Raw genomic sequence first — 27,485 nt, forward strand, 5'->3', positions numbered from 1 at the left:
TGAGAGGGTGGAGTTAGAGAAACCTGGTGAAATTGCTCAGGAAAACAACACTCTTTTATAATGTTAGATTACTAAATTATAATTTTATATCTAATTTTTGGATCTGAAGAATTCATTCCATGGACTGTATCGTCTATGGGGTCACAAAGAGTCGGACACGACTGAGCGACTTTCACTTCATTTTGGATCTACAATCATGGTCAAAGAGTTGCATAAAACCCTAAAACAATCTTAAAACACTGAAGCATAAAACACTATGGCACAGTGGCTACGTACATGGACTCTGACATCTGTGGTCACCAAGGTCTCCTTGGGTGACTACCAACTAACTATGGGACCTTGGGCAAGTTATTTAAGTCTCCGTGTCTCACTTTTCCTCATAGGTAAAATAGGAATAGGAATAGTACCAAATTCATATGACTGTTTTAAGGATTAAACTAGAAGTATAGGTCTTAGAATACTGCCTGAAGTGAAGTGAAGTGAAGTCGTTCAGTCGTGTCTGACTCTTTGCGACCCCATGGACTGTAGCCTACCAGGCTTCTCCGTCCATGGGATTTTCCAGGCAAGAATACTGGAGTGGGTTGCCATTTCCTTCTCCAGGGGAACTTCCTGACCCAGGGATCGAACCCGGGTCTCCCACATTGTAGGCAGACGCTTTACCGTCTGAGCCAGCAGGGAAGCTGCCTGGCTTTTGTAAACACTCAGTGAATTTTAGGTATAATCATTACTATGATTTTTAATATGTAGATATATACCATTAACTCAAGTTTTAACCACTCTATTTAAATGTTTTTAAGTATTCAGTAACTTTAGTTTTATAATTTACCAGGCTTCAGGTTAACTAGGATACATAGTATCCTTTTATTTCAATTAATTGATCCTCAAAGATTTAAAAAAGACAAGGAACTAGAATATTTGGGCCCATAAGAGGGTATGACATGCTATCTTTTCTTCAGAATGTTTCCTTAGTGAAACAGATATTTAGATAAATTACAGTGTTATTTACGGTTGCTTTATATTTTCTGGCTTAAAATCTACTGCTTAGTTTAAATTCTATCTATAATAGATTAACCAAAATCTTTAAGGCTCATGGAAATTTGGCTCTGGACTGGGATGGAGGAGGTAAGGAGGGTGAGGTCCCATAATCTATGGGATGTAAGTAGAAAACTTCAAGGATTAGCTGTATTCTAAAACTGGAGAGAAAATGCCATACTGGTAGACTTAAACCCTACTTCTTACACTCCAAGAACACCAACAGGTATCAAGAGTCATGCCATAGTGTGCACTCCATGAATCAGAAAGGACAAGCGAAAGTTCAAACCTACTGAAGGTCCTGGCTTTCCTCTCATCCCTGGCGGTCCAGGAAAACCCACAGCACCCTAAAGGAACAGTAAAGAGAGAAGTTATTACACCACAGAAGGCAGATATGCCTCTACTTAAAAACAATTAAAAGAAGTCATGGAATTATTGAAAAGAAAAGTGAGAAAATGTTTCAAACAAGACATGCAGAATCAAATTGATACTATATCCTAAAAAAAATACATGATTTGAAATAATGAGTACTCCTTTCTTTTTAAAGAATGCATACATTTTCACTGTTTTTTTCTTTTGTATTTATATAAAACTAATGGTACCTTGTCTCCAGTATACCCTGTTTCTCCTTGCTCTCCTGCAATGCCTTGTTCACCCTGGGGAGCACAATTTCATACAAAGACACTTAAGCAATGCAAATGTGGTGATAAGAAGGCAAATACAAGTTATACGAGAATAATTTCTCTATTTGTCCTACTTTTGAGAAAACTTATATAATTAATATTACTGATTGGATCCCATATTTTAATAAAAAATATTTTATAAGTGGTATTGACTCAAAAGAAAAGTAAATGTGATAAAAAAAATTATCTCTATGACAATGTAAATATTTAAATCACCTTATCACCTTTGATTCCAGGTAGGCCCTTATTGCCCGAAAGACCCTAAAAAAGAAAGTGATACTTTGTGACATTATAGAGAAATCAAAGTGAAATATCCATTATGTAAACAGAACCATACCATTGGGCCAGGGATTCCAGAAGGTCCAATTGGTCCCACAGGGCCAACACTGCCCTGGAAAGCAATAAGAAAGAAAGGTATCCTTGAGCACCACTAGGATTAAAAAGAGAACATGGTAAACTTAATGAAATAATTCATCTAACTAAGTTCCAACACATGCTTGTTCTCTAACAATTTCTTTTCCTCTTTGCATTTATAAATCATACCAATCATTCAAATTTTAGTGAGGTCTATTCTGCCTCCTTAAGCCTACTCATACTGATCTAATCTACTAGGATCCTTCTCTTCCTTGAGTTCTAATAGTTAATCCACAGGATTCATTTTGAAATACTTCTCCAGAGAGATATCTTGACGATAGGGGAAATATTTTAGTGCCATGTTCCCAAGAAGTGTTAAAAAAATACTTCACTTGATTTTCTTAGATTTTTCTTTCACCTATTTATTCAGCAAATATTTACTGGGCAGTTACTATATGCTAGGCATTCGAGTGACTTCATGATCTACAACTTACAGATAACAAAATTTACCATTAAGTTCAGGGAACTTACGGTAAAGTAGTAAATAAAAGCTACTTTATTGAGTAGTAAATAAAAGGCTCTGCTCTTCTGGGTTTCTCTCATTCATTCGTCATTTAACATTTATTGAGCAGAAAATGTATCAAACATTGTAGTAGTGCTGTATGGTAATGTTGAGGAAACAAACATGAAAAAGACACAGTCACCAATATCAAGCTTTTCAATTTAACTTCTCCAATGCAAGATTACTCAAAAACATTAACTACCACTACAATCTCTTGCAAGCAAGAAACCCAGAAAAACTTCAACACATCATCTTAAAATTCAAAGGGCAATAGCAACGATAAAAGTTTCTGAAAGTAAAATTTGAAAAAAATAGTGGAAACCTCTTGATTGTTTGGAGATCGCTTAATTTTTGTGTCAGCAATGTCTTCTTGTTTCTTTTCTCTTGCTTCCTCATTCTTTCTCTTACTACCTCTTTTCCTTCTTTCTCTTGCTACCTCTCTGTGCCTGGCTAACACATCATCCTTCATCCTCAAAGAGTTGCTTTCAACCTTCTTTTTATGCTTCCCAAATGTTTAGGAATTTTTAAAGGTGTATTTGTGACAATGCTGAAAATGTTGCTCAGTTTAGTTATAATCCATACTTCTTAGGACAGTATTCCAGACCCTTACTACTAGTTTTCCATCAGTACTTTCCATCTCACCTTCTTCCGGTTGTTCCTACTTGCCTTTTCCTTCTCCCTCCTCTAAATCCAACATTCTAGACGCAATGAACTGTTTTCTAGTCTGAACATACTCTCCCTTCTCACATGCTCCAAGCCTTTGAAAACCATTAATGGAATATGCTTCTGCTACAGTACTAAATATACTGCACTGGTTTTTTTTTTTTTTTTTTGGTTGGTTTCCTTTTTTGTTTGTTTTTCCCCTGTCTTCCTAGTCTGTGCATTCTGTGAGTGTAGAAGCATGTTTTATTCATTTTTTAATATCTCAAGCCCAACATAATAATTGGCACATAATAGTTTTGAAATGAAGTGTGGAATGAATACTGGAAGAAGAAATCAACTTTAAATTTAAAACAGTGATTTCTAGAGTGCTGACATAACAGTGTATTTCTAAGAGTCCACATTTATATACTACAAATTTCAGAATGGAAAATATGACATCTTTACTTTGGGGTGAGTCCTATAGTCTGTGAAACATAAGATAAATTATTCCCAACATGTTTAATCCTGAAAAATATGAGACTGTGAGAGGCAGAATAATATTTTCCAACTTAACAAATGGAAACACAGCATCAATACATCATTGACAAATTCCATTGATGGGAAATAATTATTCTTATAATTACAGTGGTTAGTTTATTCAAAGTTTATAGTTTTCAAACTTCTGATAGTCATTCAAAATACAATAAATGTCTCTGTTTGGAAATTACACAGCACTAATTCATGTAAGAAATGGAAAGGAATATCAAAAACAAATATTTCTTTGTTGTCCTGTTGTTCCTCTATAGACAATATCCTTAATTCTTATTTCAGTAAATATACTATGGTGCATAGTCTGGCATCTTCAGATGAATATGCCTTGTATGTACAATATTCTATTTTACTTTTTAGTATCTCTGAAAGAAAAATCACAAAATAGTAAATTTCAGAAGTATCAAAAAACATATTCATTATAAAGGACTGAGTAAAATAAAGAATTTGAAAGTAAAATGATATGGGTGTAGAAACTTCCAAGAAACATCAAATATGTTGTGGTATGTCACAGGCTGTATGGAAAATCCTACTCCTAAAAAACTACATACTCTGAAATTGATTAATGATAGATTAGTAACAGTTTTCAGCTCCATAAAGATAACCTGAAGGTTCTTCAACACTCCCTACCTACCACACTTCATTCCCATAAGAAGATGAAGCAGACAGAAGAAATAATTTCATGCACTGGGGCTTAGCAGAGGGTGTCTGGGATATAGTAATAGAAGCAAAAAAGCCTCCCACAGAGTGACAAATGACTCTCTGCAACCCCATACATGGCAGCCCATTAGGCTCCACCATCCCTGGGATTCTCCAGGCAAGAACACTGGAGTGGGTTGCCATTTCCTTCTCCAATGCATGAAAGTGAAGTCGCTCAGTTGTGTCTGACTCTTAGCAACCCCATGGACTGCAGCCTACCAGGCTCCTCCATCCATGGGATTTTTGCAGGCAAGAGTACTGGAGTGGGGTGCCATTGCCTTCTCTGATTGAGTCAAAGTCAGTCAAAGAAATAGAGAGACCCAAGGGCAGGTTCTTACCAAAGTAGCAGCCACTAGAAAATTATAGTTCATGAGTGAACATATCACCAAAAAGATTGTGAATGCCATTATTGGGCTTTTCGACCATACCCAGCCACACTACCAGGCAATAATCACTGTTACTAATTGAGAAGGCAAATGACAGTAACAATTAACTGCATGGAAAAAATAATCTAGAGAAAGCAGTGTCACTTCTTAACAGGAGCTATACCTGCCCTGCTGGAAGGGAACACATGAAAAACAACAGTTCAGGGCAAATAGATAAACTGTTTAATATGGAACACCAAAGTTCACATAGTCTTTCCTGAAAAAGTGAAAGTGAAAGTGAAGTCACTCAGTTCTGTCCGACTCTTTGCGACCCCGTGGACTGTAGCCTACCAGGCTCCTCCATCCATGGGATTCTCCAGGCAAGAGTACTGGAGTGGGTTGCCATTTCCTTCTCCATGGGATCTTCCCAATCCAGGGATTGAACCCAAGTCTCCTGCATTGGAGGCAGATGCTTTAACCTCTGAGCCACCAGGGAAGCGCTCAGCTCCTTCCATTCCTCTCCCATTACCCCATACTTCCCAGGCCACAAGCCCACTCATCCTCTTTTCATTTCCAAAACATTCCATTTCCCCCCACATCTATGCATCTGAACACAGCCTTCTTCTGCCCAAGAGCCCCTTTCCCAATTCATCCCACTCATATACAGTCAACAAAACAGCTTAAAAGACATCTCCTTTGTGAAGCCATTCTGATTTTCTAAGATAAATTGCTCCATTTTCAGTGGCGTGGCTTGACTTGAGGTCATATTAGATTATAATATTTCCAGGAAGCAGGAATCTTAATTTGTTTATATATACTTTTTAGGCCTGGGATCTAGTTCAGCATTCATGAACTAGATGATAATAATAATGGTACTCCCACTCTTTTGATTAAAATTGTAATAATTGTACAATAAATGTACAAGAGAGGAAGTAATAACACCTGTTCTATCTACTTTAAAAATTAGATCCATGTGAAAGAAAGTACTTTGAAAAGTATAAAATACCGTCTCTATTACTGTAGAACAGTGAGCACTACAAAAATGACTGTTAGTTTCATGAGCCATTTTCATTTCTATAGAATCTCTTCCCACCTACCAAAGGGTGAACGGAGGAAGAAAAAGGACAGAAAACCCAGGTATTTTTATTGAGCATTATTATGTGTCATACACTGTGCTAAGTCCTGGAACTGAAAGATAAGTAACAGTTAACTGTTGGGCAGAAAAGTAGAGCTTAATTATTTCAGGCAGACAAACAAGTGCAAAGGCCATGTAGTAAGCACGCTGCATCTGAAGAATGAACAGCTTGGCTTATGCGCAGAGTATATTCTCAAGATGCAGAGAGGAACCAAAAGCCTAGACATCTTAAGCCATGTAAAGAATATTGGTCTGGGTCTTAAACATAATAATGGAAACTTTGGAACTACCAACTTTAATGCTAATAGGTCAGATGAAGAATGCACAAAGTGTGTCTCTGGAGTCCAGCTCTCTTCCCCTGCTTCCTGTCTCTCCCCACTGGTAGGGCCAGTGACTACCACTTACAGGTACAGCCCTAGTCTACATTCTGAGAAAAGAAATTGGTCATTTGGGCTCTATCTTCACAGAGGGCTTCTCATGACATCTAAAGAAATCTCTTAAGAGATACAATACATATTTTAAGGTTGTAGAAGTTTTAAGGAAATGGTATAGCACAAGGGGGAGAATTCTGAACTCTGGATGTACATCACCTGGCTTCAAATCCAAGTTCAACAGTGATAAGCTAAATGGTCTTAGGCTGTTCTGAGAATTAAATTACCTGATCTTTGTGACTGGTGCATAGAAAATACTAAATGAAAGTGAGCTGTTATTGCTAATTTTATTATAATTACTAACAATATTATACAAGAGAAAAGTCTAAAGGTCTTAGACTAACTGTAGTTTTTAAACTCTCAGTTCTATCTTCCTGATATCCCATATGGGAAAGTTAAAATCTGTTATGCTGATTTTTATCACAGTTTCAATAACTAAATTTCTGAAAGATACTCCTTTGGCCAGGCCACCGCCTTCTGCCATGGGTTAAGTTAAGATGGGGGAAAAACTTTAAATTTGTAGTCAGAAGACCTGTGTTCAAGTTCAAGCTAAAAATACTGTAGCTATAATTTATGGCCTAAAACTCTGGAGTCTCAATTACCTACTTTACATTAGAGCGAGCTCTAAATTGATTTTTAAAGGAAATTCTACCTCTGCCACGGTCATGCCCTACTTTTATGTGAATAGAAATAGGCTTACCTTTAAGATTCTATTCTCATCAGGCTTCTTACATTTCATAAAAGTATGTCATTCTTGCTTTTAATTCAGTTCAATGTTAAAGCACATGGCTCTAAATTAATACCATATCTGTAACTTATATCCCTGTCATGAACCAGAAGTCTGGATAAGAGAAATTTATATTTAAGAAGACATATCAGAAGATACATATGACAGTTTGATTAGTCAAATGAATAATCAAAAATGTATCAGAAAGACATGTATCTGGACTGGATTGTTTTATCCTTCAAAGAACTTCTTTTACTAAACTGTACTTTGACGACATCAGAAACTTTAGTGAAATTTAAGAGTTGAATTTACTGTATAATTATTTTAAGTACAATAAATAAATGAGGTATGAAAATGTTCAATGGTACTGGTGAAGTCTGGCTGCTACCTTTTGTTCAGGATAATTTTCCTAGCCATTTATTTAATTTTATCTCATAAAGCCTATAGTTACAATGTGCTTTTGTTTGGCCCTATCTGTCTCTCCAGACCAGGTGGTATGAAAGACTACCTCAAAGGAAAGAAGTGGCTGTTCTAGGTCTCATACTTCTGGAGAAACTGAATCTTGATTAAGTATCCTTCAATGAAACAGATAAATACACTTATACATTAACCTGTAAAAATTTGTTATTTCAGCTTATCTTAAAGTATAATTCATATTCAGATTCATATTACTGATTAAATTCGTATATCTGGCAGGAAAACACATGTGAGCAAGGTTGATATTCAACAATGACATTAAAAATTTTCTTTATTCTAAATTTTGTAAAACACATTGAACAAATATAAATACACACAAAAGGATTTTATAAGGATGATATTTGATACTTACTCTAAGCCCAGGAAATCCCGGAGGACCAATGCTACCTATAAGTCCCTATGTAACAGAAATGTGCAAAATTGGTTAAATTTGATTCCAAACTAAGTGAATTTTCTAAAGGTGAAGACAAAAATTTCTAGGAAAAAATATATCAAATTTCACCTTCCTCTAGCTAACTTCTGCAACTTCCCTACTCTTTTGCATCCTAAGATGTGCAATTCTTTGGTAGCAGCTAACGTTCTATAAAAGTAGCCCTGGTTCCATGCTTTTGGATGCCAGGACTACCACCTAGCCTGGGATAATAGATTTCTCTGTCTGTTATGTGAGTCTCATAATAGCCAGCATTATAGACATAACATTAGCCTACTGTTGTTTAGCCTATTGCTGTTGTTGTTTAATCTCTAAGTTGTGCCTGGCTCCTTCTGTGATCCCATGGACTGTAGTCCACCAAGCTCCTTCTGTCCATGGAATTTCCCAGGCAAGAACACTGGACTGAGTTGCCGCTTCTATTCCAGGGGATCCTCCCTACCCAGCAGTGATCACACCCACGTCTCCTTCATTGCAGTTGGATTCTTTACCACTGAACCACCAGGGAAGCCCTAATTAGCCTATATGTAGTGAGAAGAGACAGGATGGTCAACTTGCTGGGGGAGAATAACATTTTCAGATGATTTAAAACACTGTCAGCTCTTTTGAGGTACTTTGTTTAAATTTTCTAAATTTCTCATTTATAAAATAAAAATAATATTTGTTTTTATTTTGTAAAGAACACAATGAAAACTGTTATATAAAAGGTTCTGCAAATTTTCATAAAGCACTATACAAATGTAAGAAATTCCCAACTTGGTTAAATTATTTGTATGAGGTTTTAAACTATCATTTTTACAGTTGCTTCCTGATGAGCCTTTGTGACAGTCTTTTGACCTCATCATTACAGTCCTTGTGATAATTCCTAATCTATACCACCTCAGTGTTATATCATTTACACGGCACAAAGTATAAGAATAAGCCTTCCTTTTTTTTTCTGCATTTACACTGTTTTGAAACAGAGGTGTAGTATAAAATTTAAAGAATTATAAACCAATACATTGAAAATATCCAGTTTATTTTAAAGATGATTCAAAATGCCGTCAAAAAGTGTAATTTAAGTATAAAAAGCAGATTTCAAAGGGTAAAATGTTAAATACTGTAGGAGTCCAACTCTAACAAACTTCATGTATACTTGACAAGATGGTTTCATACTAAGTGTATAAAGACATAAATGGTATAAAAGAAAAATATAAATAATGTTTAACATTATTATGCCTGAAATGAGAAGCTGCTCGGGATCATGGGCAAGAAAAAGATGACAAACATTTTATTTAAGACATGATTCGATTTTTTAACAATTTTCTTCAAAATCAGTTCTACTCTTATTTTATCTTCCAAGCCTTATAACAAAACTTTTGTTAAATTCAATGCATAGGCTAATATAGTTTATACCTTAGAAAATGAAATAAAAGGAAACTATTTTCAAACACTATTTTATTTACAGATGTCTAAATATAGGAATTATTCCTAATTCAGGCAAAACAGTGTTTCATCATTTTTTATAATATGTTAATTTTAGCATTTTAACTCCCTGATCTGAACACAGATATCTAAATGGCCCCCTCAAAGACTTCTCTATAAATTACCCAAAAGTAAGGTAGATCAATGATAGGCTTGAGTACCAAAGAGCAATCACTAAATGCACAATTTTTACATGAGGCTTGTTAGTACCTTGATGTATATATGAAAGGCTTCTTTCCCATGTCCGCCCACCACCCCCCCCCCACCGAATATACAAGTCAATATTGTGATTGTATACTTCTAATATTTTACTTAGTAATGTATAACATAGTCAAGATACTGATTTGTAAAGACCATCTCAAGACAGAATTTATAACACTTTGTTTTACTTCTCTTGTTGTAAAATCACAAAATAGAATGTGCTCAGTGGTATCACAATTGTCTGGTCAAGAGTGCTTATCAGGAATGTGGTAATGAGTATGACAAGTACGGATGCTATGGAATCCAAATGACTCTAGAATGCAAGGGTGGACCTTCACTCTTTACTCACAGGACTGCCATCAGGACCCGCAGGGCCTCTGTCTCCAAAGTCACCTGGAAAACCCTAACCCAAGGAAAAAGAAAGAAATGCTGTTAAGACCAAAATAAGGAATTCATCTTTGCTTTGTTTTCAGGTAAGGAACTTAGTAATAGGAAGTATTTATTTCCTAATCTATAAACTGTAGTGCAACAAAAATGTGTATTTGTTTTGCATAAAATGTCACTGATTTTTGAGTACATTATTTCTATATTTTATAAAGATTATTTTACATGCCACAAAATATATACAGAAAGATAAGCTGGAGGAAATAGAAATGTGTTCATCATTATATAAAGAATCACTGAATTAGAGGAAATACAATCAAGATTTCCAACTGACCAATACATTAGTTACATCCACTATTTCATGTTGTTCATATATACCCACTACAGAAAATGAAATGGCTAATAATACTGAGCATAAGCTTAGTACACTTATCTTGTGCAAAGGCTTTACGCACATTGTTACATATACACTACTTCAATCCATCTTCACAAAAGGTCAAATCAGTGAGTAAAATATCCTTACTTTGCAGCTGAGGAAACTACAGGGTAGAAGAGTTAAGTCACCTGCACTTTCTAGTGATGGCTGGGACCAAGATTTGAATGGATATAGTTTGACTGCAGAGCTCTTTTTACTGTCTATATGAATACTATAACTCATCACTTCAAGATATGATACAACATGTAAGAACTCATTTAAGAAAAAGAAAAATGTCTATAAATATTGCAAATACAAAATGAGATGTCACTGAAATATAGGCTTCTTAAATGCCTACTGAGAATTCCTTAGAGTAAAACTATTAAGGGCAGTAAGTTAACATACTTTCTAATTATAACTTCTATTATGAAATAACTCAATTACTTAGCTCTTACTTTACATATTAAAGTTTTCACCAGTGATTTATCACTAAGTTTATCAACTTTAAACCTCGCTTTTAAAAAGACTACTTTATGGGACTTCTCCAGTGGCACAGATTTACAAACTGGATTTAGAAAAGGCAGATGAACCAGAGATCAAATTGCCAACATCCGGTGGATCATAGAAAAAGCAAGAAAATTCCATAAAAACATCTACTTCTGCTTTATGGATTATGCCAAAGCCTTTGACTGGGTTGATCACAATAAACTGTGGAAAATTCTTAAAGAGATGGGAATACCAGACCACCTTACCGGCCTCCTGAGAAATCTGTATGCCGGTCAAGAAGCAACAGTTAGAACCAGACATGGAACAATGGACTGGTTCTAAATTGGGAAAGGAGTACATGAAAGCTGTATATTATCACCCTGCGTATTTATATGCAGAGTACATCATGCAAAATGCCACGCTGGATGAAGCACAAGCTGCAATCAAGATTACCAGGAGAAATATCAAAAACCTCAGATATGCATATGACACCACCCTTATGGCAGAAAGCGAAGAAAAACTAAAGAGCCTCTTGAAGAAGGTGAAAGAGGAGAGTGAAAAAGTGGGCTTAAAATTGAACATTCAAAAGACATGGCATCCAGTCCCATTACTTCATGGCAAATAGATGGGGAAACAGTGGAAACAATGAGAGACTTTATTCTTTTGGGCTCCAAAATCACTGCAGATGGTTACTGCAGTCATGAAATTAAAAGATGCTTGCTCCTTGGAAAAAAAGCTATGACCCACCTAGGTAGCATATTAAAAAGCAGAGACATTATTTTCCTGACAAAGGTTTGTCCAGTCAAAGCTATGATTTTTCCAGTAGTCATGTATGGATGTGAGAGCTGGACTATAAAGAAGGCTGAACACCAAAGAATTGATGCTTTTGAACTGTGGTTTTGGAGAAGATTCTTGAGAGTCCCTTGGACTGCAGGGAGATCAAACCAGTCAATCCTAAAGGAAATCAGTCCTGAATATACGTTGAAAGGGCTGATGCTGAAGCTGAAGCTCCAATACTTTGGCCACCTGATGCAAAGAACTGACTCATTTGAAAAGACCATGATGCTGGGAAAGATTGAAGGTGGGAGGAGAAGGGGACGACAGAAGATGAGATGGTTGGATGGCATCACTGACTCAGTGGGCATGAGTTTGAGTAAACTGTGGGAGTTGGTGATGGACAGGGAGTCCTGGCATGCTGCAGTCCATGGGGTCACAAAGTTGGGACACAACTGAGTGACTGAACAACAAGAACAACAACGACAAGGACACTGCAGTGGTGCAGTGGATAAGAACCTGCCTACCAATGCAGAGGACACGTGTTCAGTCCCTGGTCTGGGAGGATTCCACATGCCTCAGAGCAACTAACCCTGGCACCACAACTACTGAACCCGAGTGCTGTCACTACTGAAGCCCACGCGCATGGAACCTGTGCTCTGTAACAAGAGAAGCCACCACAATGAGAAGCCTGCACACTGCATCGAAGCGTAGCCCCCACTCGCTGCAACTAGAAAGAGCCGTCTCATTACAACGAAGACCTAGTGCAACCAAAAATAAATAATTTTTTTAAAGACTACAAAATGCTTTGTAAGACTTATTTCCAACAGTTTGATAGCATTCGTTTATAAAAACTGGTAAGACTAACAAAAATAACAGCACATTATTAGATTTTTTATAATCTTTTACTTAGGCAAGCCAGTATTAAATATGTTTAACAAACTGCCAGAAATCACTGCTTCACTAATACAAACATGAATGGACTAAATTGCAAAGTTGTTTTAAGAATGGGGAAAAAAAGGTATGATGTTTCTAAGACATAGTTAATTCCTACTAGAAGCAGTTTCCCTTATTTTGTAATTAGAGGATAATGCAAAATTCATCTGTGTAGTCAAACATATTGCAGCTATACCCCCTTTAAAATCAGTTGAAGCTCACACAGGGATTTGCTTTCATTGTCCTTGGAAGTCAAATGCTGTTGCCAACAAGCTTAAAAATCTATAGTACATCATTCCATTCAGTATGAATTATTATAGACATTTGAAAGTTTTTATGATATACAGGTAATGGAAAGAGTAGAATTAAAAAACTGTAATAAATCTGAAGTATAAGAGACGATTGATATTTTTAGACAGATCCTAAGTAAGTTTTCCAGAAACCTCAGTGAAATAATATACAATAGGGGACACACTGCCTGACTCCACTGATGTGAAATGTCCAGAACAAGTAAATCTACAGAGATAGAAAGTGGATTAATGATTGCCTACAGCTTGTGATGTGGTGAAGAACTGGGGGGTGACATCATATAGTTTCTTTCTGAGATAATGAAAATGTTCTAAAATTAGACAGTGTGATGGCTGCACAAGTCTGTGAGTATACTAATAACCACCGAATTGTACACTTTCAAGGGGCGAATGAATGTAAATTATATGTTAATAATTTTTTTTTAAGGGCAATTGGTCTAAACAAGAAGCCAGATTGCTAAAATCATTTTTGGAGAATCATTCAGGATGCCTAGAAGATGTGATCTTTGAAACCCATTGGCCCCCTACTCTCATCCAGTGGGGGAGGCTGCTCTCCAGTCCCTGGGGAGAAGGCAGAGACCTGTGACTAGTTCTCCCCTTATCACAAAGCCTGGATTCCCTACGAACAGCGTAAAAACAACGGAATAAGTACTTATTAATTTCAACTTCCTATTCTTCTGGTAGTTCAACAATATATGTAATAAATATTAGCTGCCCAATGTCACTTTGCCCCTGAAACAATTTAGTTGAACTGAAACTATATCTACTTTAAAAATTTGTATGTATTATTTCTCCTCTCACTTTGCTACCCATTAAGCATTCCACTCCATTTTTAATTTTTCTGTTCTAGACAGAGATAATTTATTGTTTTTATCTATTTTATTTATTGACCACTGTGTTACCAATATTTGAAATAATTGCTATTACATCTAGACGTTTTGTTGTATGAAATATAGTACAGTTAATGTCACAGAAAAGCATCATTTCGCTATATTGGCCGTATATCTTCTTTCGAAGGAAATCATGCCAGTGTTTCATAATGTTGCATATGCCCCTGCTTGTTCACCCTTTATTCAGTTGTTATTTCAATTCTGCCAACCACACGCATTTTTTTTTTCTTTTCTAATGCAGGAAGAGCTCTGAGTTCCTTTAATAAAATGAACCTAAGTGTTTGCAGCTATACTTTTTCCATTGTAAAAAAAAAAAAAAAGGATCTGAAATATTGATTGTGAAATATGGAACAATAGTGACAAAGCACTTTGCCTTTGAACTTGGAATACAAAGGAGTTTCTACAGTTTCCGTTTCTCCTCGAAAAAATACATTGCAAAATGAAATAAAATTTCCCTCATATTTACTTTGTGGAAAATTATAACCACTAATTTAATCAAACTGAGTTTTCCTACCAAAGGGTGTAATGGCCAATTTGCAGGTTATCATCCATAGGAAAGCTTGAGTTTTTGCCCTTTTTGCTCAACTTGCCAATTTCACAAATGGCAAGTTGGCATTATGGCATTTTAGCATAACTGGCAATTTCTTATCATCGTCTAAATGGGCATACCAGAGTTGTACTGTTGCTTCTATGAACATAATTCTCTTTCTTACATTTTTATTGTTTTGATCAGTTACAAAATTTTATTTTGTAAAGATTTATTTTGTAGGGGACTTCACTTGATCTCTTCAAGTTGTGAATAATTTTCTTGCTCATTTCCACTGCTTGATCACTGTAGTGAACAGACTTTAAGGTGACACCTCATGATTCCTACCTCCCAGTGTCCATATCTTTGTCCAAACCCTTCCTTTGAGTGTGGTGGGGCTATGATTTGCTTCTTCTAACAACTAGAATACAGTAAAGATGATGGGATGTCACTGATGTGATTATGCTATACCACACAAGTCCACTTTAGCAGTCTGGAGCTAGGATCTTCCCATGTGAGCTTGATGAAACAACCAGCTGTGTTGGAGATGCCTACATTGCAGGGAACTGTGAATGACCTCAAGGAACTATGGACATAGGACCTGAAGGTGGGCTACCCCACCCCCCTCAAATAAAAAGAAAAGCAAAAAGCCAGAGTCCTCAGTTCCACAAACTCAAGGAAAAAAATTCTTCTCACAACCTGAATGAGCTTGGAAATGAACTCTGCTCAGCCAAGACTCCAGGTAATAATGCAGCAGCTGACACTGCGGCTTCATGACCCTCAGCAGAAGACCTAGATAAGTAGTATCTGGATGGGTGACCCATGAAAACTGTGAGATAATAAATGAGTATTATTTTAAGCTGCTACGTTTGTAGTATTTATTATGTAGGAACAGATAGGAAACTTATACAAAAATGGTAATTAAATTTACATTTTAGAGTACATAATCCTATTACAAATTTTACTCTATGGTAATGCTCAATATAAGACCACTTGCACTATTTCTAGATTTTAAAAATTTAAGTAAATAATCTCTTTGAAAATTTTCTACTGATTTTTATTTTCTATTATAAATTATAAATATATTATACTATATACAAAGTATAAATAATGAATAATACTGGTTCAATAAATTTAAAATTTTATATTTTCTTTAAAATTTTAATGTAATCTAATATCTATATTTTGAAATTTTCATTATTCTAGCATTTCCTATGCATCTACTTGCCAATGTAAACAATTTTTATCCTGCTTCATGAATTTTGTGTCTATACCTATGAAATACAAATTTAAGAGTAATATGAATTATTTAATACTACAAAATGGTACAACTACTACAAATACTATACTCATTCTACTACCTCTGAAACCAAAAATCAGAGCACAAAGAGAAGCAGGAAAATAGACGGTTTGCATTACCAAAACAGTACTTCATTACACAAGATCCTATTGCATTCATGCTGAAAGGAGAATAAGATACATTAATTCATCTTTCCTTGACCTCAGTGCTTCTACTGGCTTCTCAATCTTCATCATAATCTCAAGCAGTTTCCATGTTTCATTTTGGCAGTGGTACCATCTACAAAACTTTATGGTATTCAGATGTGAGGTTATAGGCAAGATACGTGGAGAAGAATTTCTCTAGGCTTGAATTTTATTAAAATACCTTGGTAGCCAGCCTCAGAGATGGATCCTCAGGGTTTTCATGGTATTAATGCCCTTGTGTATCCTCTCTTATTTTGAATTCTGACTGGTCTATGCAACTAACGGAACATAGAAATGACAATATGTGACTTCCAAAGATATGTCACAAAAGGCACTAGCCATTCATCCTGTTCTCATTAACCATCTGCTCTGGTGGAAGCTAGCAGCCATGCTGTAAAGACACACAGGACTTACACTGCTGGCACAGTGGATAAGAATCTGCCAGCCAGCGCAGAGGAAATGGGCTTGGTCCCTGGTCTAGGAACATTCCACATGCCATGGGACAAGTAAGCCTACGCACCACAACTACTGAGCCCATACTCGAGAGCCCAAGAGCCACAACCACGGAGCCCTCACACCACAGCTATGGAAGCCTGCATGCTCTGGAGCTCATGAGCTGCAGCTAGTAAGCCTATGCGTCACAACTAATGAAGCTCATGAGCCTAGAGCCTGGGCTCCACAAGGGAAGCCACCACAATGAGAAGCTCACACACTGCAATGAAAGATAGCTCCCACTTATCACAACTAGACAAAGCCCATGTGCAACAGGGAAGACTCGGCACAGCCAAAAATTAAAAAAAAAAAATTAAACATTTACCGAAAAAAAGGACACTCAAGTTGCCATGTGGAGAGCTCCCCATCGGGAGGGAATGAGACTTCCCATCAGCCAGTAAGTGAGCCACCTTAATAAGATCCTTCAGTCCCACTCAAGCCTTCAGATGACTGGACTATCAGGTAGGAATTTTCATTGAAATATATTTTACAATGATTTCAACAAACAACTTTGCATCCATGCTCAGGGTACAAGTCAGTTCAGTGGAGCCAGATCTATATGGTCAAATCCTGACTCCCCTATAGGTGTGGGTGACCTTGAACAAGTGACCTAGCCTCCCTGTGCTTAATTCCCTTAAAAAACAGTGAGTAGAGGGGCTCCTTGCTGTTCAGTACTCAGTCATGTCCAACTCTTCATGACCTCATGGACTGCAGAACGCCAGGCCTCCCTGTCCCTCACAATCTCCCAGAGTTTGCTCAAACTCATGTCCATTGAGTCAGTGATGCCATCCAACCATCTCATCTTCTGTAGCCCCTTCTCCTCCTGCCCTCGATATTCACCAGGCTCCTTTCCAATGAGTCAGCTCTTCACATCAGGTGGCCCAAAGTATTGAAGCTTCAGCAGAATTAGTTGTTTTTCTGGAATTCCTTTGCGTTTTCTATGATCTAACAAATGTTGGTAATTTGACCTCTGGTCCCTCTGCCTTTTCTAAATCCAGCTTATACATCTGGAATTTCTTAGTTCATGTCCTGCTGAAGCCTAGCTTGAAGGACTTTGAGCATTACCTAGCTAGCAAATGTTGATTATAACTTCATATAAAACCCTAAGCTAAACCCACCCAAATAAGCCACTCCCAAATTCCTAACCCACAGAAACTATAAGAAATAACATATACGTATTGTTTTCTACACCTCTAACATGGAATAAGCAATAGGTACCTAATATATAACAACATGAATGGATGTCTAGGATTACAGGTCATACAATGCCAGTGCTAAAGGCTAGATCCTGAATGATGGGGAACTCATGTGTGTGTATGTGTGTGTGTGTGTGTGTGTGTGTGTGTGTGTGTGTGTGTGTGTGTGAATACATTTATTTTAATTGTTTTTGAAGTGCAGAGTCCTCTAAAATGCAGAACCCACATCAAGCTTCTCTCTTGCTTGGGTCTGATGTTACTGCTATCAAATATGGTAGTTATCAAACATTAAGAACAAAAGAAATATTCTAGACTTGGTATGCCTGAATACATATGTGGTGTTAATACCACAGACTACACATAGATACTATACTTGGTAGTAAGCTAAGTATCATGAAACAGTGGAAAACTTACCCCTTTTGGAATCTAGTAAGATAATTATTTTCCTAGTTCTACAAAGACATTTAAAAAATACTGAATATAAAACTAGAGAAAGATTAGAACTAAACCATAAAATCATTGATGACTATATTTATAGAATCAAAAAAATAAAATCATTGCAAACTTCTTCTATTAAAGACTTCAATGAACTGTGAACCCATTTTACTCTTTCTAAAGAACAAGTGTTTAGAAAAAAGTTCAACTTAAAGTAGAGATAAATAAAAGTTATCATAAAAGATACATACACTAAACAGGTATTACTGATAAACAGTCACTACCAATAAAAACAGAAATTCAACTTGTTCCAAGAGGAAGAAATAAAAAGAGAAGACTGCACCAAATTGTCTAGGATTAAATATACTAAAATAATAAAACCTACAGGTCAAGTTTATACATTCTACACATGAATACATATTACCAGAAAATCCTGATAGTTTAAAGTCCTTTAAAGACAAACACTTTACTATAAGGAAAATTAGAGTATAAAGCACTTGGTGATAATTCAGTCTTTGCTGCTTTCTTTTCCTCTTAGGTAAGACGATTTGATGCACATTTCAATGATAAACCATTCTGTAATAGTTGAAACTAATTGTAAACTTAGGTAAGAATTTAAGGGGTTTCAGCCAAATTCTTGGAGATTTAGCATCAAATCAGGTTTTATTATTAACCTAGCTTTCACTTTAACTTTTCACTTTCATGCATTGGAGAAGGAAATGGCAACCCACTCCAGCGTTCTTGCCTGGAGAATTCCAGGGACGGGGGAGCCTGGTGGGCTGCCGTCTATGTGGTCGCACAGAGTCAGACACGACTGAAGCGACTTAGCAGCAGCAGCAGCAGCTTTCACTTTTCACTTTCATGCATTGGAGAAGGAAATGTCAACCCACTCCAGCATTCTTGCCTAGAGAATCCCAGGGACAGGGGAGCCTGTTGGGCTGCCGCCTATGGGGTCGCACAGAGTCAGACACGACTGACGCAACTTAACAGCAGCAACAGCAGCTATGACCTGGGCCTCAGTTCTCAGACTGAAGCTCCTGTATTGTTGTTAAAGACTGGTTACCACTTGTACTCTAGTTCTAGGAACAAGAATATGCCTTAATCTTGTGTTCAAGAACCATTTTTGACACATAACATTATCCCTCAATCATAAAGGCCAACCTTATTCTTAAATTTTCCCACAAGGAGAATACAGATCATGAACCCAAGCCAAATTTCACTTCCATATCTGCACTCACATTTTCACATTCCTCATTTTTATAACCTACAAGACTCTCTTGAGTTCTCCCTGAAGTTTTTCACCCTGAAAATAAATGCCTGCCTAAATTTCTACTTGCTGGTGTCATACCCTCATGAAATCATGCTCTGCCTGGATTTTCTCAAATTTACTAATTGTGTTCACTGGGCATCTCTCTTCTTGGTCAGTAACTGACTTGACCTTGAATGTGAAGTCGCTCAGTCATGTCCAACTCTTTGCGACCCCATGGACTGTAGCCTACCAGGCTCCTCTGTCCATGGGATTTTCCAGGCAACAGTACTGGAGTGGATTGCCATTTCCTTCTCCAAGGGATCTTCCCAACCCAGGGATCGAACCCAGGTCTCCCACATCATAGACAGACGCTTTACCGTCTGAGTCACCAGGGAAGTGACTTGACCTTGAAGGTAGGTTTAATCCAAACTCCTGAGCTCTTCTTGCCAAGCTTATCACCACTAAGTCATGCCCAACTCTTTGCAAACCCATGGACTGTAGCCTGCCAGGCTCCTCTGTCCCTGGGATTCTCAGGCAAGAATACTGGAGTGGGTAGCCATTCCCTTCTCCAGGGGATCTTGCCAACCCAGGGATTGAATTCATGTTTCTGGCATCTCATGCATTGGCAGACAGATTCTTTGAACACTGAGCCACATAGGAAGCCCTCCTGTCAAGCTATAGTTAGCCAAACCTACTTACTACAGCCTAAGCCAGTAAAGCAGAATCCAGAAAATACAGTTTTCCTGAAAAATTAGTGACAATTTTTTGTAGTGCTCTAGCAATACTCGGAGAAGGCAATGGCAACCCGCTCCAGTCCTCTTGCCTGGAAAATCCCATGGACAGGGGAGCCTGGTGGGCTGCCGTCTATGGGGTCGCACAGAGTAAGACACGACTGAAGTGACTTAGCAGTAGCAGCAATACTAGTCCTTTCTTTTTCTATAATTTAACTCAAACTTTTCCTGGGACAAAGAAAACACTGTCTCCCAATTCTCCATAAAATGTATGTATTTGAAACATGGCTTTGCAGTACATATTTAAGATTGTTTGGGGCTAAAGAAAGAACTAATAACAGATGTCTAACAGAAGATTTTATATTCTGAAATTCTAACACTGGAGTTAGAAGCCAAAATACAGTTTACTTAAAATAGATTCTTCTAGCAGAAAGATGTCTGAGAACAGAACAGGAGATACTATTTTCTATACTTAGAAAAGTAAACATCTCTGAAGTCCCAGTGCCTAAGGGTGTTATTTTCCCCACTATTCTAGGTTGTGATACTTTGATGTTCATAGGAAGAAAACAGAATACTCTTTTGCTTTTAATCAAACTTCAATTATAATATGATTTGATTATTTATAACCTATTATTATCAGATCTGAAAAAGTCCTCAGGAAAAAAACGTCTACATTTTGACAACTATTTTCTAGGTATTGTTTAGAGCCAATCCAATCTCCAATATGTTATCTTCAATCCTGGAAAAGTCAGTTTTGGCATAGATATTTTAGGCCATGGATCTATATAAATTTGCTTCAACTTACTGTAAGAGACTATGGATAAAGACACTGTAAGACACTACTGTGACCCTGAAAAAAAAATTTCTTTTAATGGAGCTATAGAATTTCCTGTGGCACTACAGAATGAAGTTTGGAAACTCTGCCTTAAAAAGAGAGCTACTTGGAATTAGTAACATATATAAAATCCAGTCCCATCATTTCATGGCAAATAGAAGGGGAAAAAGTAGAAGCAGTGACAGATCCTATTTTCTTGCACTCCAAAATCACTGTGGACACTCAATCTATGAAATTAAAAGACACATGCTCCTTGGGAGAAAAGCTATGACAAAACTAGACAGCATATTAAATTGCAGAGACATCACTTTGCCAACAAAGGTCCATATAGTCAAAACTATGTTTTTCTAGTAGTCATGTATGGATGTGAGAGTTGGACCATAAAGAAAGCAGAGTGCTGAAAAATTGATGTTTTTGAATTGTGGTGTTGGAAAAAGACTCTTGAGAGTCCCCTGGACTACAAGATCCAACCAGTCAATCCTAAAGAAAATCAATCCTGAATATTCATTGGAAGGACTGATGCTGAAGCTCAAATACTTTGGCCACTTAATGCCAAGAGCTGACTCACTGGAAAAGATCTTAATGCTGATAAAGATTGAAGGGAAAAGGAGAAGGGGGGCAGCAGAAGATGAGATGGTTAGACACCATCACCAACTCAGTGGACATGAATTTGAGCAAACTTCAGGAGATAAGGGCAGGAGAGCCTGGCTTGCTGCAGTCCATGGGGTCACAAAGAGTTGGACACAACTTAGTGACTGAACAAGAACAATAAAATAAGTTTAACACATATACATAAATCCTCTTTCCCTGTATTGCTCATTTTTTTTTAACAGCATTCTTCTTTTCTATTATAAATCAGCGGGTAGTGTTATGCTTTTAAATAATTTGGTTCATATCATATGCTCCAAGAAGCTTCTCAAATAAAAACAGTAAGACATATAAAACAGAACAGTAGTTCTATCATGTTTAAGTGACAGTGAAGTCACTCAGTCATGTCCACCTCTTTGCGACCTGACTGTAGCCCACCAGGCTCCTCTGTCCATGGGATTCTCCAGGCAAGAATACTGGAGTGGGTTGCCATTTCCTTCTCCAGGGGATCTTCCCGAACCCAGGGATCGAACCCAGGTCTCCCGCATTACAGGCAGGCACTTTAACCTCTGAGCCACCAGGGAAGCCCTATCATGTCTAAGAGTCTCAGCTAATAAAGATTGCTGCTGCTGCTAAGTCGCTTCAGTCGTGTTCGACTCTGTGCGACCCCATAGATGGCAGCCCATGAGGCTCCCGCGTCCCTGGGATTCTCCAGGCAAGAACACTGGAGTGAGTTGCCATTTCCTTCTCCAATGCATGAAAGTGAAAAGTGAAAGTGAAGTCACTCAGTCGTGTCCGACTCTTAGCGACCCCATGGACTGCGGCCCACCAGGCTCCTCCATCCATGGGATTTTCCAGGCAAGAGTGCTGGAGTGGGGTGCCACTGCCTTCTCTGAAAGATTGTCTACTATCTTGTTTTAAGATCTCCAATATTAACTGACAATAAAGATTTTGATCCAATTGTGACAGTGTAGAGTGCAGCAAGGAAAAAAAGGAAGACGTAAGAACTACATTATCTCAGTATCCAAAAGCATGAGTACACAAATGTTGACTAATATGTAAGTGATTATATTAGGTCTTTAAAAATAATTGATTAGTAAGTACCTAATCAAAAGTAGTTTGGAAGAAAACCACTTCTCAAATGTCAACAATCTAAGCCTAAGGAACAAATGAGTTTTTTAATAAAACAATTTTAACACAGCCTGATCCTGAAATACACCAAATCCCTTAAAAAAACAATTTTTTACTTTTCTGGTTGAAAACCAAAAACATTGTGTTACAAATATCAACTCTATCTGCAAACTGAATAAAATACAATGTTTTATTTTGGGTGAAGTAAGTTTTCTGGTAAAATTTAAAATGAAATAATTTTAAACAGAAACACTGATTTTAAAATTCCAATATGAAGCCAAATAATAAATAATTCAAACAACCAAAATAACATGTTATTTTTAAATGTATCCATTTCAGTAGCATCATATAATATTTATACTATCTAGGAGAAGGTATCTCTTACTTGTAAGTCTATAATTTCATTAAAATAATACAGACATCACTAAGGAAGTTGGTTCACAACAACTTAATTCCATACTTAGTGTTTACTCAGGGAAATAAGTGATTCTTTGGCAACCAGTATGGGCATATGATTTATGACAATATCTTCCCAAATTTTTAGCTTAGCAATATTCTAACAGTTTTGGACTGAACTTTTACTGCTTCTCTATAAATTTCTGTGGTATACACATATATGCCATGTTAATACATATACATTTTCATACTTTTTAAAATTACTCATATCAAACATAGAGCTTTAGTATTCAGGTTAAAAAAAATAGTAATCCAAAGATCATATTTATAGTGACTTGGACTTGGATTTGGAAGTTTTCTATGCCCACTATCTTTACTATTTTGACTATCAGAGTGTTTCATATTTTATAATACAGAAAGTTATGTAATTTATTTTTACCAGTTTCTGGTAATTTTGAGACTCTAAAACTATAAGTGTAATATGTTACATAAAATTTAAGGAATTATCTAAAAACAGTTACTGTTATTCTACAAATTATATGCTATAATAATTACTTGACACTGAACCGTGTCCAACAGGCACATGAAAAGATGTTCAAAATGGCTAATTAACAGAGAAATGCAAATCAAAACTGCAGTGAGGTATCCCCTAACACCAGTCAGAATGGCCATCATCAAAAAGTCCACAAACAATAAACGCTGCAGATAGTGTGGAGAAAAGAAAACCTTCCGACACTGTTGTAAACTAGTGCCATCACTATGGAGAACAGCACAGAAGTTCCTTTAAAAAACAAAAATACAGTTACCATATGATCCAGCAACCCCACTCCAGGAGATATATCCAAAAAAGATGAAAACTCTAATTCAAAAAGATACATGCACTCCAATGTTCACAGCAGCACTATTTACAATAGCCAAGACATGGAAGTAACCTAAACATCCACTGACAAGATGAATGGATAAAGACATGATATGCATGTATGAATGTGTTTGTGTATATATATATATATATATACAAATGCATACATGAATATAATGGAATAGTACTCAATCATAAAAATTAGGTAATGCCATTTGAAGAAACATGGATGGACCTAGAGATTATCATATTAAGTAGAGTCAGACAAAAAAGATAAATATGATATCACGTATATGTGCAATCTAAAAGAATGATACAAATGCACTTATTTACAAAACAAGTAAAGACTCAAAGACACAGAAAACAAACTAATTACTGAAGGAGGAAGGGATAAAGGAAAGGAGAGATAAATGAGTAGTTTGGGATTAATAGACACACTGATTATTCAAATGATTCCATTTGCTCAGTCATGTCCGACTCTTTGCAACCCCATGGACTGTAGCCTACCAGTCTCCTCCGTCCATGGTATTTTCCAGGCAAGAGTACTGGAGTGGGTTGCCATTTCCTTCTCCAGAAGGGATCTTGCCATTTCCTTCTCCATAAGGGATCTTCCCAACTCAGGGATCGAACCCAGGTCTCCTGCATTGTAGGCAGATGCTTTACCGTCTGAGCTACCAGGGAAGCAGTGTGTAGCATAGGGAACTATCTTATAATAGTGAATATCTTATAATAACCTATAATGGAAAAGAATATAAAAAAGAATAGATATATATGTATAACTGAATCATTTTGCTACACACCCGAAACTAACACTGTAAATCTACTATACTTCAATTAAAAAATTGAATCATATTCTACGTGCAAAGACTGAGTAATTGTATCTACATAAAACTTGAGGAAACAAGCTCATTTACAATGTAAGACTAATTAAATTAATTAGAAGGGAGTGGTGAGTACAATAAGGTACATCTTATTCATACTTAAGGACAGTAAATGAAAAAACATGGGATCAACATAGCTGTACCTTAATGAAGCATCAATCCACCCTTCTAAGTAGCTATGAAACCAGCAGAAAATTGGAAGTAACAGTCTTTGAAATATGCATAGCCAAAAATTTATTAAATATAGATTCTTTTTAGACTTCAGCCTTTCCAGGTTTTTGTATTTTATTTCACATGTATGCTTTCTGTCAGCTTTTATGTTGGCCTGGATCATTTAATTCTGCTTCTGTATTTGAATATCTACCTCACATATAACAAATAGCATACATAATTTAATAAATTACCAAGAGATAATGGCCATGTTTGTATTAAAATGGCTAATATTTTCCACATCAAAGAGATCAGAAATGGTATCAAAAGATGTTTTCCATTTACTGTTATTAAAATTGTCATAAGTAACCATTCTTCTCATGGAATTTTAATCATCTAAATTGAAATATGTGTCCCATGATACGTAATACCCCATGCTAATATATTTGCCCTTACTTAATGTCAAAGCTATTTGAAGATGATTTTACTTAAAGTAAATAGAACGTAGTGGAGCATTTATGCATAGGATAATATTCTGCAACAGTCACTGAGGTCAATCTTGGCATAGTTTTACTTGTGGTTGTAACTGTATCTTAGTTTTAAGTACAGTGATTTCCTCATAAACATGGTCAAATCACTTTTTTGGTTCAAAAGAAAAAGCACACATGACACAGTAAAACACTAGACAGATTTTCTATAATAAATACCATTTAGGAAAAATGGGATACATATGTTTTTTGAATACAATTTTCCAAAGATCTAAATCTCTTAAAAAGGCATATATTTTTAAAGCAAGAAAACTTCAAAAAATTTGTAATGTAAAGAATAGCACAATTTTAAAAAAGAACCCAGTGATCACTCCATTCACTATTTTTCCACAATTTTCTTGAACTCCTCTTTTGAACTCAATAGCATATTGGATAATTTTGTATTTCCCTATGGGGTAAGAAACCAGAAGTTATCTAAAAACTTCCATGGACAATTTTACAGTTCATTATGGAGTAGGAAAGTAAATAATACTCATATATTGTCAAGATAAAGTTTATATATATGTATATATATATATATATAAGACCAGCTAAATTAATAAAGATGGTAGCCACTTAAGTGATATAACACTGAGACTCTGAGAAAATATTTTCTCAGCAACATTTAAAATTCCACCATTCAAGATTACTTATTTTGCCTTAAACTATATTTAAAATATAATTATTAATAGGTAAGGTAACTGTTTAAACACTGGAAGTAATACAGTAGCATAAATAAATTAATTAGTTCTTTTACTGACAGCATACTTTGCTAGGGAATGGATGGGAAAAAAATAAGACATAAAACAGACAAGACAAGAATAAGGAAGATAAACTTCACCTAATATAAATTTTGAGACAGCATATATCTGCATATTTAGATTAGAATTTTGACACATGAGAGGTATTTCTGTTGAAGTATGGGTATGAGGAATAAACTGTAAAGAAATAATATGCTTGCAGATAAAAAATGGTGATGATGGTAATGGTTATGGTACAGCTTCTGCTGTTATAATTGTTATAAGATTAGCTTTAATGTTGAATGTAATTGCAAGAAAACAAAATGTTTGCCTTACTTTTTATTTCTTAGTTTCATAAGTTTATCTTAATATATTAAACTCATTAAAGTGAAACTTTAACACATTTTGTCCCTATGTTATAAAAAAATAGCGTTCTTCTAAGTAGTAAGAGGTAGAAGATAGAGAGTAGCAATATCTAAGCAGTAAGAAAAAGGCTGTTGGATTTATATTCAAAGGAGGTGAGGTTCAATTCTTTATTTTACCACTTATAACTATGTGATCCTGAGCAAGACTTTTAATATCACTGGCCTTGTTCTCCTCACCCAAATAATGGTGACACTGACCTATTCTAATCTATAAGAAATAATGCAAAGCTCAAAGAATAAAATACTTTAAAAGGAAATGAATATTCTGGTAAGATTGCAATTGTTTAGCATTACAAGTAAGATTTTAATTACTAGGTTGGCCAAAAGGTTTGTTTGATTTTTTCCATAACAGTGTAGAGAAAAACCTGAATGAACTTTTGGGCCAACCCAATCTAGAAAAGGTGTTATGACAGACAATTTTCTTCCTCATAGAGTAGACAGCACACTGTAGCACACAATGTCTTAATCCTAATAAATATCTGAATTGTAACAAAAACAGCACAAGTGAAAAGCGGGTAGCTAACTAGCTATCTGGACTTCCCTCGTGGCTCAGATGGTAAAGAATGTGTCGGCAATGCAGGGGACCCGGGTTCAGGATCTGGGTTGGGAAGATTCCATGGAGAAGGGAATGGCAACCCACTCCAGTAGCCTTGCCTGGAGAATCCCATGTACAGAGGAGCGTGGCAGGATCCATGTGGTCGCAAGGAATTGGACACAACTGAGTCACTAACACCACGTACAAATTAGCTATACCAACACAGCCAGGATAACCCAAGAACACTTTTCTGAACCACAACTTTCTCACTTGTTAAATATAGGGGTATTAGATAATGTCACAATTTTTAACCATCTCTCAAATTATATTATCAAGCAAAATTCACTTGATTTAAAAAAAAAA

The 27,485-nt window shown here is 36.3% G+C and overlaps 1 protein-coding gene across 5 annotated transcripts in view; it reads right to left on the reverse strand.

Annotated features, from left to right (window-relative positions):
- The window catches only part of COL24A1 (collagen type XXIV alpha 1 chain), a 393,929-nt gene that overhangs the window by 249,973 nt on the left and 116,471 nt on the right, over positions 1-27,485 (reverse strand). For all 5 annotated transcript variants that reach the window (XM_060400630.1, XM_004002153.6, XM_060400613.1 and 2 more), the window contains 6 exons: positions 10,098-10,151; positions 8,009-8,053; positions 2,053-2,106; positions 1,932-1,976; positions 1,635-1,688; positions 1,326-1,379 (listed from right to left, as the gene is read on the reverse strand). In XM_060400630.1, the coding sequence (XP_060256613.1) occupies positions 1,326-1,379; positions 1,635-1,688; positions 1,932-1,976; positions 2,053-2,106; positions 8,009-8,053; positions 10,098-10,151 (306 nt within the window). The remainder of the gene's footprint in view (positions 1-1,325; positions 1,380-1,634; positions 1,689-1,931; positions 1,977-2,052; positions 2,107-8,008; positions 8,054-10,097; positions 10,152-27,485) is intronic.

This window comes from Ovis aries, chromosome 1 (genome assembly GCF_016772045.2).
Source record: "Ovis aries strain OAR_USU_Benz2616 breed Rambouillet chromosome 1, ARS-UI_Ramb_v3.0, whole genome shotgun sequence".
NCBI lineage: Eukaryota > Metazoa > Chordata > Mammalia > Artiodactyla > Bovidae > Ovis > Ovis aries.